Source organism: Coturnix japonica, chromosome 15 (genome assembly GCF_054131305.1).
Source record: "Coturnix japonica strain WE chromosome 15, WE-NBRP24, whole genome shotgun sequence".
In the NCBI taxonomy this organism is placed as follows: domain Eukaryota; kingdom Metazoa; phylum Chordata; class Aves; order Galliformes; family Phasianidae; genus Coturnix; species Coturnix japonica.
In genome coordinates this window covers 3,180,240-3,202,695 of record NC_140677.1, presented here as the reverse complement: position 1 = coordinate 3,202,695, position 22,456 = coordinate 3,180,240, and the positions used below count along the sequence as shown (strand labels likewise).

The 22,456-nt window shown below is 39.7% G+C and overlaps 1 protein-coding gene across 4 annotated transcripts in view; it reads right to left on the bottom strand.

Moving 5' to 3' along the window:
* Positions 1 to 22,456, bottom strand: part of LOC107319982 (contactin-3) — a 93,313-nt gene that overhangs the window by 59,307 nt on the left and 11,550 nt on the right. For all 4 annotated transcript variants that reach the window (XM_015875402.3, XM_085516168.1, XM_015875398.3 and 1 more), the window contains exon 2: positions 12,067 to 12,200. In XM_015875402.3, the coding sequence (XP_015730888.2) occupies positions 12,067 to 12,121 (55 nt within the window). In that variant the 5' untranslated portion in view covers positions 12,122 to 12,200. The remainder of the gene's footprint in view (positions 1 to 12,066; positions 12,201 to 22,456) is intronic.

The window sequence follows — 22,456 nt, the reverse complement described above, 5'->3', positions numbered from 1 at the left end:
AGGAAACAAATGGAGATATCTTAAATGGAAGTGTTAAAGAGCCTTTAACCAACCGGTGAGTTCACCCCTCCACTTTAGTCTGTCCCCCCCAGTCTAATGCAAACAGTTCACTCAGTGCTTTCTTCTTTGTTCTTCTTACAGCAAGAAAGAGTGAAAAAAGAAAGCACAGCAATCACTTGAGCATGTTAACCTCCTCGGAAAAGGGAGGAATGAGACCAGATCTTCAGAGAATTGCATTCTGTCTGCCTCTGCAGTAATGGCATCACACTTGAATGAAAGCAAAATTATGTGGAAGACTGTTGGTTTACTGAGGGGTCAAAGTGATGACAGCTGTGGCAGGCTGCGGTAAACCTTTAATATGCCATGATGTACCAATGTGCACATCCTTCAGTGGATGAATAGATGTGGCTGAACAAGGGATTACACCTGAGCAAGCAACTGCATAGATAAATATAATCAGCATCAGACTATTTGACAACACAATCAGGGTATGTGAAAAAACGCTGCCCAGAAATACTTACCTGCCGTTCTGTGTATGAAAACAAATACAATCCCAGCACTATCGAAGTGAGTTTAATAGATGGAGACACAACCATAAGGAGCTGCCCCCCAAAAATGCAGTGGGGCCTCAAATCTTTTTTGCAGATATCTGAGCAGAATCTCTCAGCAACAGACACACTATCTGCAGATTGATCTCCAGCGTAAGCCAAATTGCTCTGTGTAGGGTGGTGTAATCCTCAGAAGTATATTGTTAACTACAACTTAATAAAAAGCCGAGGGCTGAAAAAATACAGTTTCATAAAAAAGAATGAAGAACTCTCACTTTGCAGGGCTGAGAGAGGTAATAAGAGGAAAATAAAACACAGGTACTGCTTTCTCTTCTCATAAGTAAGGAGAATTTGCTTGGCTATAAAATGACACTCCCTATAACTCAGTCTGTGTTCCCTTACCATTCAATAGCATATTCTACTAGAAACATTTATGTAAACATATCTCGATACAAGATAAAGACACAAGCAATACAACGTAAAAGGAACAGCTCGAGTTTCATCAATTTGGTGTTAATACCCACTTTGCTTAGCAAGTAGCTGCACTGACAGCAAATGTCAGGAGGCAAAGTTGGCAGGCTGGCAGCAGATCAGAGCCTGAACATGTACAGTAAGAAAATACAGAGCTATGACATTTACAAGTTATTCTCAACATGGTGTAACCAAAAATGCAGCTTCAGAGCAAGTTGTGGCCTTCAGGGATTACAGCCACAGCCAATTAAACATCTCTGTTATAGCTGTGGAAGATAAGTTTTGATTTGGATCAATTTATTTGACAATCTTCCATGCCTCTTCATTTCTGACACTCATTATATTAAGTCCAATCAAGTGAAATATTTAATATGAAAAGAAGATGTACAGCAATGAAGCTACAGCTTCTTTTTTCAACCTCATTTAGTGCCTTATGATTGAGAGCAGAAGCAACTAACACACAAAGGGTAGGAACCATTTTGTACAAGCTGATGGTATCTCCCTGATTTTAGGCCTTGTTCCCATGATACACAGGAAAAAGAGATTCCCTCCAGCTCAGGACATTCCCAACTGCAGAGCAATTTGCCACTGGTCAAGGACCAACTTGGAATTTCCACCTTTGTTCTAAGGAAGAGATGGAGAGGAGAAAGGGTGTGTGTCACCTGCAGCACCGGGTGTGTTTTCAGAGTGCAAAGTAAAGAAGTTCAAATCTAAATATTCTCTTCCCCTTCTCAGCCAAAATGGCGGCCATCAGCTCGTCCACCAGGATGCCATCCTTCAGCAGCTCACAGTCTCACTTGCCTACCTGTGCTAAGGCTTGAGGTAGGAGCACTGGACACAAACCATGAAGTCCATACGTTTATTTATATATCCACCACACTCTTTTCCTTATTTTCTGTGCCACAAAGTCTCTCCCCTCACCATACTCCTCCACAAGTCATTCATGTGCAAGCTTTGTAAGATAAGAGGAGATGAGCAGATTCTCATTAAAAAAAAAAAAAAAAAAAAAAAAAGTTGCTATGGGAATAAAATGACAAAAACTGTTACTAAATCCAACATTAAAAAAAAGATGACAACTAGAAAGAACTCCAATGGAATTGAAACTGTCACCTCAACTGATAAGGTTATGATCTGTAACAACTGCTTTCTCTCCCTCATTTACTTTCCCCTTTTATGTAGATTGCATTTTCTCTTCAAACACTATTTATAGAACAACAACGTAATTCAGATCAAGATGCAAAAACTCTTAAGAAAAATAGAATTATCATTTTCCAACATGGTTCTAAGGCATGTGTGCTGTCATACATTTACAGACTAAAAGCTGAAATCTATCCACTCTGCATCAATGCTACAGATGTAGATCCTGATTGCGAGACGAATCTTTATGTTTTATATACAAAACATATATAAACAGTAAGCTCAGCTACATAAATTGCTGTCTTTAAACTACCATTTGTGGCTTGTAATAACATTTTGCATAGGTTAGGAAATAAATTTTGATTTCATTTTCCCAAGAGACAATCAAAAGATGTTCTTATACATTTTTGAAGGCAGCAACAGCCGGCCCACCTTCCCCTCCTCCTCCCACCAGCATTTTTAGCATGAAATACCATGAAAAGGAATGAGCTTCCCCAGTTCTGAAGTCAGCCTTCACACAGAGTGCTACTACACATCTAAAGTTGATGCAGGATAAATGTTTTGTTACATTCAGTAGAATGTGGGGAAAATCCATTTCCTTTCATTACATATCCCCATAGCTGCCTGGACTCATTAAATAACGTGGCAAATGATCTCCTTACACAGTGAACCTTAAAAATGAGAAATGTGATGAAGCCTTAAGAGGCTCAATTCATAGTCTCTCTACTGATGGATGATCCCCAGCAACATAAAGACCAGAAAGTAATCTGGAGTGAAATAGCTGAAAAACTTTTCCTAAACATACAGCAGAGCTTTAAAAGACCATTTCTTATTTGCACTGTAACTCTTCTCGCTACGTAACAGCCTCCTAAAATGCCCAGTGAGCAGATTGGAAGCTCCTCTATGTTGCCACTGCAAGACTTATGTCAGGGTACATTCACATCAATGTGAATCAAATCCTCTGCCTGTTACTAAGACTTCATCACTATTTGCCTGTTACAATACTGCAGAATTGACAATTCAGTTATTTACTAACAGCAACAGCATGACTTGCCACCTCAAGAAGCCTGAGAAAATCCTTAACTGAATCTTAAACTAAACTAATTGGGGATTTTCTGTTTGCTTCCAGTCATAAACAGTCGTATGAGTAACATGATAAAATATCTGTTAATTGAACTTGGCTGTGCACATTAAGCTGCTTTTAATTTAGGTCTAAAACACTGAAGTTCTCATTGCACAACAACTGAGAAAAGGCAGTGAATTCTACAGTGCTGTCTACCAGCCTCTGCCTCCTGCTACAGGCCACCAAAGAGGCACAGGCTGATGTGCAGAGCTCATGCCCTTGGTGCAAGGCACAACTCCCACCCCCAGGGGATGTCTGGGGCCTGGGCAGTTCTTAACAGTAGAGGAAGGCAGTAATCCAGGCGTCTCATTTCACACTGCAGTGTAGCATCCAGTTAACTCCAGTTTAACATCATGTTACCATCGCATGAAATTACTCTGCACCACCCTTTCTTTACTAAGGGTATCTCTTCCCTGATGGCTTAAAACATCAATGCTACTTTTAGTGACTGGTTCAAACAGAACCATCTCTGCATTCAGAAGCTTCACTGCTGGTCCTGAGAGTTTGACCCTCAAAAGCTCTGTTAAAGGGTAAAGGATAATCAAGCACGAAATACATTCACTTAGGTGTCATGTTAAAATGATGTTCTGCCTTCTCTTCCAAGACAGAAAGCAGCCCCAGTGTAGAGAAAGGTCTACTTTCCTGCCAAATGGCATATGTTTGAAATGTTTTAGACTTCACTTCAAGACTTCAAAAAATTAGACAAGGAAGCCAGAACAGTTCTATCTAGGAAGAAAAAACCAACATCCCACTACAAAACTGCCATTTCTTAATGGTGCTAATCATACAATAATACAAGTCTTCATTTCCTTAGATCTTCAAGCATGTAGTGTAATAAAGTTGAAGTTAGGTTTTGGTTTTATAACTTTTTGTTATTTTATCCTATAAACTAAGTGAGTAAATTGTGTTCTGATCCCCGATGAAAGCATTGGAAAAGTTAAAGGCTAGCATTATCCCATTTGTTATTAAACAAAAAACAATAAGGGTAATTGTGCCTCCCCTCCAACCCCCAAATAATCATGCTTTTAGCAAGAGGCTGGCAGCAATGCAACCCTACCAAAAAATAAAAATCTAAAACATTAATTTTCAACACGGTCATTACGAACCACAAAATCACAGCAGTTTCTTCTGGAAGGTTTTTTCTAATAATTATCATAATAGAAGTATTTATTCCCAGCTCTCTTGTTTTCCTGAACATCTGTCGAATTATTCAGCTTTAGATTTCAAACTCTGACTACTTCCCAGCTTTCCTAACCATTACTCACAACTATTCTAACATGTTCTCCCACCCCATCGCCCCGCCAATGTCCTCAGCTTCCCAAGGGGCTGATACCTCTTGCATTAAGCACAACAGACTTGTACTGGACGTCTTTCTCCCCAGTGTTCCCTTTCTATTGACTTCTATCACTCTATTGGTAGAGAAAAGGACTCCCCCCTCCTCTGGTTTAGTAGTTCTATAGCCTGACTCATCTGCAGATCTCCAGCCTTCCCAAAGCAAGGAGCACAACCAGATAGGTTATGCAGGTAACAAATAGCAAAGTATTACCCAAAATCCAAGGAATCACTCAAATAGATGAGATTACTCATCTATCCTGGTCATCATCTATTCTTCAACAGCAGTTAATGACAGCTGTTGTTTAACCAACGAAGATTAAGCAAACATGACAAGCCCATCACACGCTGTTTAAGGACAGGTTATCTACCTTCAGAAGCTACCTTCCCCAAGGCACCTGAGACTAAAGTTAGATGACAGCCATGCACAGCATAATGATCTATCCATTAGGGACACAGCAAACAGAAGCACCAAGGCAATGGAAGCGATCACCAACTCGTATCAAAACTGCACAAGACAGGAGTGTATAAACACAGATGTGCAGCCTTCATGCTCTATGATCTTTGCAACACTACAGTTCTATTGCAGAATAAAGCACTTGAACATTTCAGTAATTTGTGTAAAATTTAAAACTGCCACTTACCAAAACTTCTCCAATCAAACATCATAAAAATCTGCAATAAGTTTAATTACTAAACACAATAACAGCATTCCTCACGTTGAAATAAAGTATCAATTGTTTGGAGGTGAGGATTCAGCTTTAAAAAAAATCAGTACCTATAGCAAGAAGTAGCTGTTTTTCAAGAGGAAGTGTTCTTCAGCTCAGAACATGAAGTAGAAATGTTAAGGTCTCCCTCCGAGAAGTGTTTCAGTATTACAACATTATCTACTCTTAAGGAACTATGCCCTGTACCTGACAGAACATGCTCACCACTGAAATGCAGACCTATGTAAACTCACTGAACACAGACAAAGTCCAATATGTCAACAGCCTTCTCATTGACTTGGGTCCCATTTTATATACAGCTAGGAAGGAAAAAAAAAAAAAAAAAAAAAAAAAGATTATTATAATGAAGGAGAATATATTTATTCCCTCACTTAATTCAAAGTGAATGGCTTAGCATCACTGTTACTGCTCCCTGTCTTCTTGAGTACAGCCAAAGAATGAAAAAGATCTCTAAGAAATTATCCTTAACAAGAGTGTGCTTCATCATTAGGCTAAAAAGGGAAGAAGCTCACAGCACTAAGTGTGCAAGACTGCATTCGTATTAAAAGCAAGAGTTGCAGAAGGAAGGTGAAAGTAGGATCTGCTCTGATTCATCTCAAGAGGTAAAACTAGGTCTTCAGTAAGCTACCACCATCTGTCATCCTATAAGTGAAAGGCAAAATGCCTGCAGTGGGGCAGATATCTTGGCTCTGGAGTCTACATGCCAGGTTGCCTGCTGGATCCCTTGCTCAACATAACAGAGGGGTAATTAGGCTTGATGGTATATTGGTTTTAAGTGCAAAGAAATATTTAGAGTGGGACCTTTTCAGATTTACAGTAGAAATTCTGTTTTTTGTTACCAGATCTGTATAAAGTGCTCATGACATCAGAACTTAGAAAATCACAACTCTGAGATTAGTTCCTTGTTTTTTCATTCAACAAGCAAATAAGTATTTCCTATCAATGTAACCAACCCTCCCTTATAAGGATTCCAAGATAAACAACTCACTGAGTCACTACTGGCATAGATGCATTCGTAACCCTATGACTATACATGTATAACATACAAAAACATTACTATTAATATGCAAAAATCTGTTCACTGATATATAGGCTGGTACTGTGACTACTGTAATTTTTAATGAATACCAAATTCTAACAAGAAGAATGTCACAGTATTAAATGATGATGGCTTTTCTCCTAATAGATTCTTACCCATACAGAAACTCCCCCAGAGAATTACTGGAAGTTATTAATAACTTCAAGGAAAAGCGTATCTGTGCACAGGGAAGGTATAGCTGTCACTCTGCCTGTGTCCAAGGAGCCTCCACTAGGAAGAAAACAGAAGGTTTGTTACTTTCCTTCTTGGAAAAAAAAGAAAACCACACCTCCTAATTTTCTGAGCCTCCTAAACTTAATAGTAACAAAGAGGAGAGCAGTGGGTCTGATGCATGACATTGTGGGGCCTGGCAGTTTAACCAAGTTCTTCTCTAAGAGTTAGACTGACAAAAGAAATGGGAAAAATGGAAGTGAAAACAATGAAAACACCTGAACTGGCATTAAAGCAATAATAATACGATCTGGTTTCAAATGCAAATGGGATCTGAGTTATCAGAAAAAAAAAAAGTAACCCTGTTAACAGAGTATGCTGTAAAGGGCTTCAAAGCCTAAATGGTTTTTATATGTTAAACTACCCGCTCCTTTTCTCCTTGCAGATCATTATTTAGGATGCACTGAGAATGACCTTCATGAACATTTGGACAACATGATCAATGCTCCAACCACGCACTTTTAAGACTGGACAGAGAAAGAACATTAATTGGTTCTACTCGCATTCTGCCTTTCTATCTTTTCCTATTTAATTTTCCAGTGGAGTTTCAAACTGGAGTGTAGCACATCAACACTGACAAGAGGTTTGTTTTTCCTAACGCTCCAATGCTTCACTGGAAAGTACAGACTGCCTGACACGGTCATCTTAGCACTCTGTATCTTTACTAGTGCAAGAAAAGTATTTTAGTGTAGTAAACATCACGTTTCTGTGTTTGAGCACATTCAGGTTCTTGAGACAATGACGCCTGTATGGTTGAATGGAAGAACCACCTCCCTGAACCAGGGGCAGTGAAATGGTCATTTCACTTGGAAGGATTGGGAAAACCTACAGAAGAGTCAGGAAAAGCCGTAATGCTCCTGGAAAAGATTCACAGCTTCACCACAGTGCATCGCTCAGCTCAGCACTCCCACTGGTCAGATGAGACAACCACCAGAGATTTCTCTCAGTCTAAACATTCAGTGATTCTGGGAACTGCTCTCGTCTGTTTCCAGTGCTTTTGTTGTTTGTTTGTTCTTTTGTGTATTTCGCTCATCTTTGAGTTTGTTCTTCAGAGAAGTTTCATAATGATAACCCAGCATTTTTTCTTTTTCTTTTTTTTTTGAAGTTCATGAAAAAATAGAATGGTTTCAGTTAGAAGGAACATAAAGACAGACATTCCTCTCCCTTTTTTGGAACCTGACACATGTATGTAATGCTGAATCATCATCTTCTTATCCCTAAGGTACACAGACAAAAAGACTGCAGGATCATTAGTTATACCGATACAAACACAATCCAATAAACAGAACCTCAAGGGCCTTATTTCTTTCCCCCCCCCCTTTCCATTAGATACTCTCAACATCCCCACTTTGATAAACTGAAGATCCACATAGGATAAACTGAAAGCAATTCCATACAGCACACTGTAATGAAGGATCTAATTTGAAATATGTTATCTGTAAGGACAGAGAACGTCAAGACTTATAAGTCAAGATCAGCAACATCTCCATTTCTGAAGCTGTTATTTCCTAACATTAAATTGCAGGTAGGTTTTAGAAGAATGTAAGAAAAATTGTTTTCTATAGCAAGTTAGAATACCTGCTCATCTGTCATGATGATAGCTTAGAAGTAATATCCTCCGAACTGTTTACAACTTGCTTCATGTTTACAGAGAGCTCTCACTGAAACTGGTCCTGAAACAACTGAACTGCTTGATTCTTGGGTAGACTTTAGAAGTTTACTGCTCCAAAGCTCTGTTAATAATCAAGCAATTTGAGCAAAAAGGCAACATTCAAAGTATTCAAAATATCTGCCAACTTTTTCCTCGTTACTGCAATGGTCATTGCATTTTACAAGTAGAGTAGTTATCTCAGTAACAAACATTTTACAATTAACTCTGACACTTTGCCAACTCCACAATACTCGATGCCAACCTGAGATATGCAAACAGAACAATCTGCAGCTAATGAAATTCCTTTCATACTGCATCCCTTTCTGCAATTACACTTACACAGTATACACAGAAACACACTTTCACTTCTGCTTTATTTTTGTGGCGTTTTTCTTCCCTCCACTCCCTCCCCTCCCACCTCCTCCTTCCTCTCCCAGGAACTCAACTGGTACATTCATTCTGTATCTTCAAGACTACCTCATGGGTAGCAGAAACAAAACTTGCTCTCATCTAAGTTGCTTTAAAACATGACTGAAAAGAACTGAGGTGACATACAATAAAAAAAATAAGATTAAAAGTCAGAAAAGCCCTTCAACAGATGAGAGAAAAACCTTTCATGCTTCCTGAAGGTTATATACACCTGCACACAAACCACTGCCAAGGTCAAAGTGATCTCAGGGCACTTCTTGAGGGCATCACTCAAGAAGTTCCACAGACCTTGCAGTCCATACTCCATGTGCCTGTTTGCAAGGCTCCAACTAGCAATGCCTACAGCTTGTTCTTTATTAATTCTATAATAAAACTCTGTGCCAAGCAAGGGTCAGCAGATCCTCCTTGGTCTGAACTGATTTCATTTATCATCTCCATTTTTTTTTTTAAATTAAAAATTACAGAGCATATTTAAATTTGACACAATCCAGAAGATTTGCAAGCTTTGCAATTAAAGATAGCAAGAGTTTAGTTACAGTAAAATGATTGTTCCTTTGAAAAAGAGCCCTTTACTCTATGTTATCTGTGAATTAAATATTGGATTTTTTTTTCCTTTTTTATACTGTTTGTGTTTCAGATATTTGTTATGATCCAAAGGATAGGTATTACATTTTATAAACAAAAAACTACAGAAAAATAAGGTTGTATGGTTAGAAAGATAAAAGGCTACTATCAAATGAAAAGCTTGAAGAAATAAATCGTTTTAACAGATTAAAAACCAGTCTTTGTTGTTGTTTATTGTATCAATACTCATTTAACATCAGCACAACCATGAAGATAATGAAATCATTTGTTCTACTTGAAATGATATTTGTGATTTAAGTAACCAGTGCAAGCTAGTATTGCACAAAAGATATTCATACTCCTAAGTACTGTAAACCTAGCAAAAACCAATACCTAGCAGGTCAAAACCAGAGAGATTACTCTTAAAATAATATTTGGATAGCTAATTAGTTTTAATCTTCACATTCTATTTGTTGTTCTAGCTTCACCCCCCAGATCCTTCATTACGTCAGCTAATTACTTGGAATTTCTTTTGGCTTAGTCTATATTCTAACTAACAAATCACATATCTTCATTGAATAATGACTCTACTGAGCAGTTAGAAATGCTCCAAAGCTACATGTAAGGTTCAGAAATGCATGCATATATTCTATGAAACCAAACTGCTTTGCTGACATTTATAATGTCAAATTGTGCTAATTCAGATCCTGGAGTGGCTAATTGGCCTTACAAGTAATTCCCCAATGATACCAAAGACATAGCAATAGGCACAGCAGAAAGTGGATGTACATCCTTCAAATTGTTCTAAGTCTGCACACACATTTAACTTGAAGTATTCCCAGATACAGCCCAAGGGGAGGCTAAATCTCGGCTAGTATAGCTGCAGCTTTTAGCTAACTCCAGTTGCTCACAAACCTTCATTTTCTGGCCTGGAGCAAGACTGCTGCTGCATGCATGCCCTGCTAAAGCAGAAGAACAAGAGGAACAAGTGGCATGAAGCAATGTCATAAAACAGTGCCTATAGACCTGTAGAGAAAACACCCCTGCTACTATTTCCCTCCCTGTTGTGGGCTCATCGGGAACCAGATCTTTGCTTGGCATAGCTCTGGATATACAGACATGGGAAAAGCCTGGGAGCAGCAACAAGGCCGCGTCTACCTAAAAACAACGTGTTCCCAGCAGTTCAAAGTAGAGTTAAACAAAACCCTTCAATTTTAAACAGTAACTCTGTGCAAATCTCATGAGATTGTTTCAGTGTCAGAAACATCCAATATCTCTTTCAGAAAACAAACTGGGAAGTAACAAAAGAAAAAAAAAAAAACAATTGGAATTTTATTTTTCTGGGAAAAAGTGCTTGGATTTAATAGAGACCATATTAGTACATTTCAGATTACAGGGAGGTATGCCATATTGTTCAGCCAGTTCTGGCCCTTTGAACCATCACCTAAGGATGAAATCGTAAATCTTTCTCAGCTGTGTTCAAAACAGGGAACCACTTACTGATGGCAGCCAAAACATGAACACAGGTTGCAGGGATAGGAGAGGGAGAGGTGAGAAAAGAGGCTGTGCAGCACGCTGCTGTACCACCATGGTCTGCCCACCGCACTGCAGACCCTTTCCATCCTCTCACCGAAGTTGTTGCAAACAAACATGCAGCTGACCCTGATTACAGTCCACACAATGGACTATTTTATGTTTTGAGCAATATTTGCTTGTTTCTATTAAAGCGCACACGTACATACTATGCTCCCTCCTCTCAAATCACGCTGGACACCTTAAGCTCCAAACATCCAGTTCATCTCACTCTTCAGAGCAACCTTCCACATAGGCCTGATGAAGAACAGGTGTAACCACATTCACAGGGAGAAAATCCCCCAAGGAACAGACCCATTTGTGACAGCACTGATCACTGCTTTCCAGTCTGTCCTCCAGTCCTACAGCCAGCCCCTTCTATGCAGCAAGGAGATGCACCAAGAGGAAATTTCTTACTGCTTCCATTGCATGCTCAGGAATTTCCCAGACCTTTATCAAACAAAATGACTTAGAACAATAAAAAGCTTCCCTCATTCAGGAAAAGTGCTACCATTACAGGAAATAAAATCATCGACGTGGCACTGACTTATTGGAGAACACGCATCATTATGTCTGCCCTTCACAACATTGATGTTGCCATCATGCGCATAAATCACCACTGAGGACAGCATAGGGACCTCCTCCTTCCCCTCACACACATGGTGGCATCATTAGAGATGGGCAAGTAGAGCATGTGCTGAACACAGTACAACAGTAGTCTGGAACATCTCCTGCTGCTTTGAGCAGTGACCTCAGGAAGCTAGAGAGCAATGTCCTGAATTAGACAACGGGGCACAAGGAGACCTGAAAGGCAGCACAGCTTCCCAGCACTGAGAACTAGAAGGGAATCGTCTGGCAGAGTGGGAAAGCAAACCTCTGAACTGCTGATTGGTGCAGTGATAACAGCAGCGCTCCTCACAAATAAACCCATTCTACAGTAAATGAAGCTTTGACAAAAGCTGTAGCAATCATCCCCAGCAACAGCAAGAATTTAAAGTCTCCAGTTAAACAGAAACACATACTGCAGTTATTATATCAATGTATCCACGATGCATGTATTACTAATGGTATACCTAATGTTATCAAATATCTTCTGGCTTTAAAAGTAGGGCTCTGTTGAGTAACTTCTGAGAAGCTATTTCAATTCATTCACTCTCAGTATTTGAAATCATTGTTTAGCATGCAGTACTGTAGATTGGTACCTCCAAGACAGCCAACAAGTGACACCAGGAACAGCTGTTTCCACAGCAGCAGCATCTTCAGTTGCCTCAATTCAGTAACTTTGGTTCTGTTCCGGGTGAACCGCACATTTAATCTTCCATGTGCAAGGTTTAACCTGTTAAAAGAACAAACACGAGGATGAACATCGACTTCAAATTTAAGAGCTGCCTGCATTGTAAATGCTTGTTTTACCAAATAGAAAATGGACAGATGCTCTGCAGTGCCTCGGTTTTCCTGTGGCTGAACCCCAAAGAGAAGTACACGTGTATGGATATGGAGTGTCACAAATTAGGTAATCCAGCAGGAGCACAGCTGACAGGCACACTGATTTTCTAGCTGCAACATCAATCCATTTGTAAGAAATAGAGTTTTAAAGGGAGAGAAAATACACGAGGTGCAGTCACACACAGTATAGCAGTTGGAAGTCAAACAGCTGTTAAAGAACAGCTTTCATCCTCCTTGCTTTGTACACACCACACTAACAACAACCTGAACATGTGCAGTAACCAATTTAATTGAAGTCACATCCACTCTCCCTTTCTCTTACTGTTTTGCTATTCCAGACCCGTGCTTGATGTACGTAGTGCTATTACAGAAGTCTGAAGAGGAAGATGCAGCAACCACAAATAATTTAAAAATAGAATTAAAAAAATAGAATCTCAGCATGTGGCACTGAAGTGCATCAGGTGCAGCGATAAGCTGTGAAATAATTGGTTAGCTTCCATTTCTACCTTTGTTTCTGGCTAAATGACAAAGGATTTTCCAAGCTCTATGTGCTGGGGCACACTGTTCTTATTTTACTTCTGGTTTGTTTTTTTTTTTCCTACACAAGCTGAGCAATACATTTTTATCAACTGTGTGACAACTGTGGCCTTTACATCGTGTGCATCACATCCACAGTATCCCTTTTTTTTGCAAGAACAGTGAATGGGCAAAGCTGAAGGTTGTGCAGTGCACAGATCAGACCTGCATCAAATCACTCCCCCTGGCACTCAGCTGATGGATGAGCGCACTGAAATATTAAGGGCAAAAAAAGACAACCATTAATTTCAAGGTGCCAGTCCACAAATCTGAACACATTTTGTTGTTTGTTTTCCTCTTCAGTGTGTTTCACATTACAGTTAAAATTTTCTCATACTTCTGTGAGTGCAGTGTTTGAGTTGCAAGCTAAGCACCCCAGAAAGGCAATCACACATAGGATCCCCTCAGCTGAGGACAGCATCCTCTTCCCCCCATCCACAGCATCACAGCACAAGGAATGGTGGTTCTTATACTGCCCAACACCACCCCCTGCCCACTTCACACTGACAGCACGTAGAGAAGTGCACACAGCAGACAGGCTGCATGCAGAACGAGCAACGGCTGAAAGGGACTGACTTGGCTTGGAGCATCCTCCAGCAGATGTGACCCCCGGGACCTGGCTTTGCTCGGGTTTCGCTCAAGTGACAGCTGTGTGACACAAACATGCTTTTTCCTTTTCTTCTGTACTAAAGGCAAAACCCTGAAGCACTTGTGTGACAATAGTTTACCTCATACCCACACTTTCTCACGACAGTTTAAGAAATGGCCACAGTCTGCTGAGAAAAAAGTACCTTATGCAACCCAAGAACTAAGTTCAAAAAGAAATCCCAAAGCATCAGAGCTAGGAAGCCTCAGGACTGCTGTGTTCTGCATGCTGTTTCTGCAGCATCCTCCATAATTTAGCGACTAGTATTAACAAGTAATGCACAAAGACACTGATAGACTGATGAATCAGTGCTAGCACAAGCTGCTGGGCTCCAGCTGCACTGTATGTTTGCCTAGGGCTTTCCAGAGGAAGCTCTGTTTCTTATCCAACATGCCCTGGGGTCAACAGGTACATGGCTGTAGCACATTTGGACTCCACAAAGGCATCTTGGTGCTTTTGGAACTAGAAGGACTTCAATCACCTCTGCAGAGTTTTGGCACACCATATAGAATCATCCAGGAGGATAAAGATAAGCAGCAGCTTCAGTATCTGAACGTTTGGTTCCGCTACCAAAAGAACACACAGAGGAAACCTGTAAATCTCTATTTTGGAGAATGAGAAACTTTCCTCCTACAAGAGCACTGGTTTCATGACAAGTTGATTACTTCAAAACATCAAGAATGCAAACCTATGAAATTGGTGTAAACATACTAGAAAAAACAAAACAAAACAGATTTCTTCATTATACGTTCGTCTTTCAGAGATGAGCCCAACTACAGGACAACAAGAAAACATGACCAGCCAAACAGATGGCACCAGATGAAAGCACAAACATACACAGAAAGTTTCAGCTTTTCCTCCTTCAAGATTAGCTTTCCAAAACCTACATACTTACACATCACATAGCAGAGCAATTGATGGACAAGCATGCCCGGCAGAAACAAAGTCTGGAAGAGGTTCAGGAGTCAGTAATCTTATGCAGCAACCTCAATTCTTACAACCCTGAGTACAGCAGTCAAAAAGCAGTAGTCCTCCAAAGGGGGGATTTTTATTTACATACAGTATTTGAACTCCCCAGACCTGTTTGGGAAGCCCAATACAAACTATGAGCAGGAAGAGTTGGTAATCTTTGACTACAAAAGGGAAAAAAAAAAAAAAAAAAAAGAAATTTCATCTTGATAAATTATGAGATTAACATTGTAGTTAAAGTCATCTCCACACAGCATCATACAAATGAGAGGCACAGATTAATGTGAACCATCCCTCAGCAATTTCAAGTAGCCACATCATTTGGAAAAGAAATAATTGAAAATATCCATTTCTCATTTCCCTCAAAATGCAATTACTAGTGGTAAAAAGCAACCCGTACACTCTGTTTCAATGAAAAATACCCACACGGTGGGCTCTCAATCTTCCATATCATTTAATCAAGTTTCTACCTCTTGTAGCTCACATTCAAACCCTGACAAGAACCAGTGATGGATGGAAGCATTGTAGCCATGGAAAAGTAATGGTGTATTTACCACACACAGTGAAAAAGTCAGAGATTCGAAGATTCAATATTTTTGGTCTTTTTAAAACGCAAAGGAAATACAATAAAAACCACTATGAAAGCCTCCATTTGTACATAATTTATCAAGCCAGTCTTCCCATAATATTCCTGCTCCCTAGGCCTTCCTTTGATACCGAAGTAGCTCAGAGCTCTGGGGTCAGTCCACTGAGACAAACCAGAGACAAAAATGGTGAACATGTGTGGAAATACTAACTTAAAGCAGATCTCATCCAGTGTCAGAGTTGGCAATCTCTACAATGAAATCCACTGCAGCTTCTATCTGCAGCTGAAGTTCTAGAGTTCATTCCTTGTATTTCTGTGCTACACAAGGTCTAGTATTAAATGTGGAGGTTGGCAGCCCTACCTGTGGCAGGGGGTTGAGCTTGATGATCCTGGAGGTCCCTTCCAACCCAAGCCATTCTATGATTCTATGAAGGGAATCTTCTGTGAAGATCATTTATGAAAGTGACAGCATTTGCAATCAGTATTTGAGATTATAAGCAAGATCCATGCCAGCTCACAAAAACCTGCTGATGTATTTTGGTGGCAGCCTGCTGAGCAGTGCCCAGCAGTGCCTCACCTTATGGAGCACCACAAAAGCTATCCAGCAGCTCAGCAGATCTCACTATGAGAACACTTGCTGCTCAAGATTATTCTTCCTTTCACATTCTTTATTCCACACCACATTAGTTTTAGTGATTCCGAGTAATTTCATGTCGAGGATGGCAAGGCTTTGAAAACCTGAGATACAGTACAAGTGCTATCAAGCCTCTACTGGCACCACACGCAAATCCATCTGAAACACCTCAATTAGACTCTAGATACATAGGAATTAACCAATTAAAAGCTAAGAAGCATGACAAAATACAGCTAAAACCCCTACTAAGCAATACAATGACTTGTTCCAAAGAAAAGTTTAAAACGGTGCTCCAAGGAAAACCGCGATCGGCCCAGCTCCTTTGGGGGCTCATTAGATCTTGGTTCCACTGCTGCATGGGAGCACCACTCATTAGCAAGCAGCCTTTGCAGGCTCATAGCAGTTGTTAGGCTGCCTGTGGCTCTCACTCAGCCTCCCTGTCCCTATAGGGATATCAGCAATAGACAAATCATCCTGACGAAGCTGGACTGTAAGAATAGAAAGATGAGCAGGAAAGTTTTAAGAGGAACTCCACTATTAACAAGCCCTAGGTAGGATTAAAGCCATCTGCAGTGCGTCATTAGCAGAGACTTAATTAAAAGCATCACAGACATTTCTAACAAAATGAATTTACAAAAGCTTAGAAGAAAAGTAGCGGCAACCATTCTGCAGAGAGTTTTACCACAACTTCTTATCTTACTCTATTTATCGACTCTTCCAGTTGCAATCCCCTGCTTTAGCTGACCATATATCCTCTGTACTTTATATAAGCATCAAGAGCTTTACGGATACAGGACTGCAAGGGTGGTTCTGCTTTATAAAGCATCTTCCCTAGCCCTAGCTTTTTCTAGCCTTTCCTTTTCACAGTGGAACAAAGAATAATTGTAATAACTGGATGCCCTTTCTCACTGTACACTAATCTCTTCTCCACAGACAGCATCACAGTGCACCTCTACCTCATGTATTCTTCTCGTCCGTGAGGTCTTCTCTGAATACACCAGCACTCACTGAACCCAGCTCCTGCAGAGCTGTAGCACCACAGAACTCAGCTGAGCCTTTTACCACAGGCAGTTATTTCATGTCAATAAAAGCAGAAAACTCGCAAAATAAATAATTAGGGAATGTAATTTATCTTAAAATTCCTCAGGAAACCTACACTATTTTAAGACCACTAGCTTCTACAGTTCTGCACGTTAACCTCTATGCCAGCAATTTTAGAGCCTCTTCAAACCTAGCCAGAGGTCTTTGCTTTGCACACAGTCCGACCACCTGCAGGGACTGCCTGCCTCAATCAACTTTGGTACACCTATGGGAAAGCTTTACAAAGGAACCGGCTTTGCTTTTTCTTTTTTCCCCTAAGTACAGGGGAATGTTTATCAGAATCTTTTTCAACTATTTCAATTAAATCAATTATGTGATAAAAATTCAAATTAGCAAGTCATTATAAGCAATATTAATTCCATTCCCAACTCATGTGAAATACAGTTATTGTGAACACAGTAAAATCAAGTTTGACAATGTGTTTAGCTACTATCATTCAAACCTGGTTTGTCTATTTTTGTGGTGATACAGTGAAAGTGTTACACTGGTAGCAAGTTAATCTTTCCAGATCAAAAAATATAATACTGAAGAGAAACAGAGTCATATTTACCAATTCATGGATGAGAAGAGAAAGCACATTTACATTTACACAGCTCACTCCTTCAACCTTATCTTGATATCAACCTTTTTCTGTCCAGCAAGTCAGCAGAAGCTAGCACAGTCCATGAAATGGCACGTAATCAACCAGTTTAATCAGAAACATTGAAAACAAATATTTGACATTTTCTTTCCATGGTATTTGAGTTAACAGAAGAGGTGAAGTAACAGCAGAAAGATCTCCACTCACAGATGAAATAGCAAATATTCAGACTTTCATGTGCCCTACTCTACGACAGTCTTAAGTGCACAGGCATCAGCTAAGACATGATTTCAAGCATGCATGCTGCTGATAAAAGATCAGATTCTGGCCTTGCTGCCTCATGCTGGCCATGGAGCTCTGAGGAGCAGATTTGGAGTTTGCTGCAGTGTTCACACAGACTTTCCATGCTCTACTCACCATTAATCTCACTTTGAATTTCCAAGTAAAATGCTATCCCTGGTACCAAAAGAATACCTCCACTTTATGCAGGCAGAATGGCATTTTTAGCAGATCAAGACTTTCAGGTTGAAATTTCTTTGTAAAAGTTCTCGACCTACAATAATGAGGAATCGTGTCTATTCAGCACAAAGAAAAGTCTGAAATCCCCCAAAAGTGTTATTAAACTTTAAACATTTGTATTTTTTCCACACTCAGCCATGGCCAAAAGCTAACTGTAACTTCTCCAGAGCTCTTGCTGACCTCCAGCACTGTGAGCCTTGGGATGCTAATGATGCTGCCAATGAGCCAGTACTTCAGGCTTCAGAAATAGAAGTAGCCTTTGCACTATCACATGAAGGATACTGCCTGGTGAGGTGCATGTAACACAGCATTTCTTCCAAAATATATTTGGTTCTATCTCATACAAATCATTATTTTAATAGTTTATCTTATCTTGCATGGCTGGCAAACTATAACTCACTGCTTCCCACAGCTTGCACTAATCTCACAATCTGATATTCCTTGACCTGAATGAAGTTTATTTGTACCCTTCATCATGTCTGAGACCGAACCAGTACCCAGTGCTGCTGGCAGCTGGCGGCGATCGCAATGGGAAATGGTTAGGTCTCCCTACAGCACCCCAATGGAATGCAGTACCTACAGAGAGGCAGAGGATGGGGCAGGCAAGGGTTCAAATGAGAGGCTTCAAATGCTGGGAACTGGAATTCAGGAACTTCCACTTACCCAAACTGAGGCACCAAGGAAGCAAACAAATACCAGAGAGCAATAGCAGCACAGCCTCAAGCACCCGCAAAAACATTCCAAGCATTTCCTAAACTTACCCCCTAAAACACATTGTGTAAAGCCTTTTGTGTTATGGGCAAGGGCAAAATAAGTAAAAATTCTATGTTTTTATGAAAAATGTATACACACACAAACTTATATAAACACACATTTCATACGCAATCTAGTCTTTTCTTTAAAAATGCCCATAGCCTGGGAGTAGAGGAGTTTGATGGAAGAAGTCACCAATTTCAGCACAGAACTGAGCTCCAGGAGATATTGCCTCAGGTACCCTTAATCTAAGTCTGTGATTATCACACTCGAAGTCACATGCAAGAAAATAATCCCCTGCAGGATAGAGCACTGATATGAAAGGAAAGAAAAGCTCAAAGTCATGGCTGAATGGTTATATCTGAACCCGTTTCAGTTCCTTCCTCCAGCTCCCCATTTCTTATTTGAGACCTAGGCAGCTTAATCTGCACTGATGTCTATGAAGTTTCACTTTTAAAGTTATTCAGTTTGAGACTTTCCTCTTGTATGGATAAAGTTCTTAAGTATTTTTATGCACTTTTATGCTTTCTTTTCTTTTTATTTTTTTCTTTTCTTTTTTTTTTAAATTTATTTAAGAGAAAGTATGAGATATTGCCTGAAAATTTCAATAGTATATTTTGGTCAAATTTCAGACTTGTGATAGAGACAATAAACCCAAAATGAGATTCTAACAGGAAAAACACACCTAAAGTGTATGAACAGGTACAATGTCACCCACTGGAGAATAAGACAAAGCACTACCAGATGCTCAGTAGGTTGCTATGGCTGATTAGCTTGAAGGTGACAGTGCACTGCATAACAGAATGAAACTATAGCACAGTTACTATTAAGACAGTAGAACATGGTATTTTATTATTATTATTATTTTATTTAAATAGAACACTCCCCCCTCCACTCCTCATTCTCTTTTTTGCCCCATACACAGCACAACTCACCACCAGCATCCAGAAACCCTATCACAGAAAGTACAAGGGGGGAAGGATGAAACAGTCAGCAGTGAAGTGGCAGCCAGCTACCTCACTTCCACACAGTTCAGATATCCTAATTCAGATATCACTGTGACTTACATCTCAAGCAAAGAAACAGATGCTGAACATAAAACTGTAATATGAAATAGAATGCAAGAAATTAAACTTCAACGGACTGTTCTTCCATTAACACTAGGAGAAGAACTTCAGGGTCTATCCCAAGATTAACACACATAAATGGTAGCCACATCTGGTCAATGGCCAAAAAGAGCAGTAGTAAATGCTAGACTGCAAACATCTCTTTTGTCCTTCTCAGGTAACAAGACTTCACTTGTATGTTAAAGAGAATAAATAAAGGGTTGACAAAAGCAGTGTGAGAATTACTTAACAAGATCTCCTTAAGTACCAGCACAAGGTTAAATGTGATAAAGACTGCACTGGCTTTGCTGGGTAAGTTTGTCAGCTTAGGTTAAAAAAACACCTCCTGGAAGGAGCAGAGAGCTAAACAGAACATACAGAGATAACATTCAGTGCTGATGAACTTAGGAACACGTGATGTACTGAAAGATCAATTTTCTGACTAAGGAACTAAATCCAAATTAGGAAATCTCTGGCTGACAGAGGATCCAAAAACCAAGGGAGGAGGAGAAGATGAGAGAAGGAGGTTAATTGCTTTGTAAAGCATTAAGAGTTATTGGATACAAAACGTCCTGGTAGGAAAACAAATCCATGGGAAGGTCAAAGAAACAGAAAGCATGGAATTTGAAAACTCCAGATTTAATTTTTCAGCTTCAGGAGTTCTATTTCATCTCAATTATAATCTTGTTCTACAATCACTCATGGTTGCCCAAACAAGTTGGAAATGCAGCTACAAAATACCTATGCTCAAAACAAAACTTGATGCTTTTCTCGCTAAAATGCTTACATTTTTCCTATGATTCTCAAACATTACTTTATTTCTTCATAGAGAAGAAACATTCTTTTCCACAGCATCTAACAGGGAAATAGCAACAAGTCCCTAATGTCACAAGGTGCTATTTTCTTATGGCCCTCCAAAGTTCACTTTGTGCCTTAATGTATTTGGCACTGCTCTTGCTATTAATCGTGTACTGCAGACCAAGAGAGAGTGCCTTTCCAAAATGACCTCAAACTAAATTCATAACTCTTTAAGAACTAATAAATGCACTGAACTAGAAAGCTCAGCACTTCTCCAGCAGGCAAGCTTCTTTACTCCCTTTCACAAGATTCACTACCACCTTTCATTTAAGGAACTGAGTGGAAATTGTTCATATATATGTATGTATTTTAACAACACTTGTGCATCAGAAAAATGCCATAGACAACAGAAACAGACAATTGCACTGGAGACATGGCATATGGCTTAAAAAGCTATCCCTAGTGATACACAACTTCCATCTGTGATGGAACGTGCATCACCCTGTGTCCGGAGCAAAGGCTTCTTGATAATTCTGCATAACACATTCCTACACCCCTAAGATGAAGAGGAAGCAACCATTAGCACTTTCCAAATGTTCAGTTTTCTGTGGTCACTCTCATCAACAGGAAGTACCTGATATGTGAAGAGCATATACATGTACTCAACATGTATCAGGCGGGGTCTTCCCCTTACTCCTAGACACGAATTATTTTGAGCTGAAAATGAATTCTGAATAGTCAGGTCCCCAATACATGGCATAAAAGTTGCTGCAATTACTGCAAGTATTTGAGAAGCCTCTGCATCCTCCATTGCACAGGATGTGGGAGAAGACTCAAACTCAGCTTAAAGCTGACTCCCAAGAATAGATTATGGCTCTGATGAGGTATTATTAAAGCAAGAACATAAGGCATAAGCTGCTCTAGGAAAAGCCTTGCGCAAAATTATTTGAAACCACGCCTACAGTGCTCATGTTTCCAAGTTAAAGAAGCATTTTCAGTTCTTCAAAGGCTTTAGAAGCCTTTTTCTGATCAACGAGATCATTAAATTCAACCGGCACAAAAGGAATAAAGGAAGTTTTCCAGGACTGGTGCTAAGGCAAGCTTCAGGACTTTTTTCATATTCTTATATTAATTGGATCTACATACATTTAACAGCAGGGGAGAAGAACACCCTAACAGAACTTTGGCAATCGATGACAAAGCCTCACTGCAATTTTGCTTCTAGAAATAACAGCTTTTAGATAGAAGTGTCCAGAGTTCTTAAAACAGAACTGTTTGTATTTGAAAAGATTTATTTTCATGGGTGCCATTTAGTTAGCTCAAATCATTATACGCTACTGCTTCCCAAGGACCGCCATAAATTAATCCGAGTGGGACATGCTCATTACTATCAGACTTAGTAGACAAGTTGTTGAATCTTCTGGAAAGGAAGAGTGAGCCAAAAGGTGATGTGGATCCTTATGAATTTAGAATTTGTATGAGATTCTAATTGAAAGTGCAGGCAAATAACTCTTGTCAGTGTTAAGCCCCAGAATGATGTACTTCCACTTTTTCTGAGAATCAGATGGAAACAGAGACTTGTCCCTCAGTTGACTGCTGAAGGGAACCAAGAGATAAGCAGCAGCATGACACAAAATCTCCATTCTCTGCTACTGTTCTTGGGTTTGTATTGCAGAAAACAATTATTAAACTTGTGATCTGTCCATCACTTTACAAAATAAACTAATAATAATAAAATCTCAAACACAATAATCAAAGAATAACTCATTTTTGAAGCAAGTTTAGATAGAGTACACATATGATTTCTATGCTTGAGGCCTACCATACAACTCTCATCACACTACACAGAATCACCAAGGTTGGAAAAAACCTACAAGA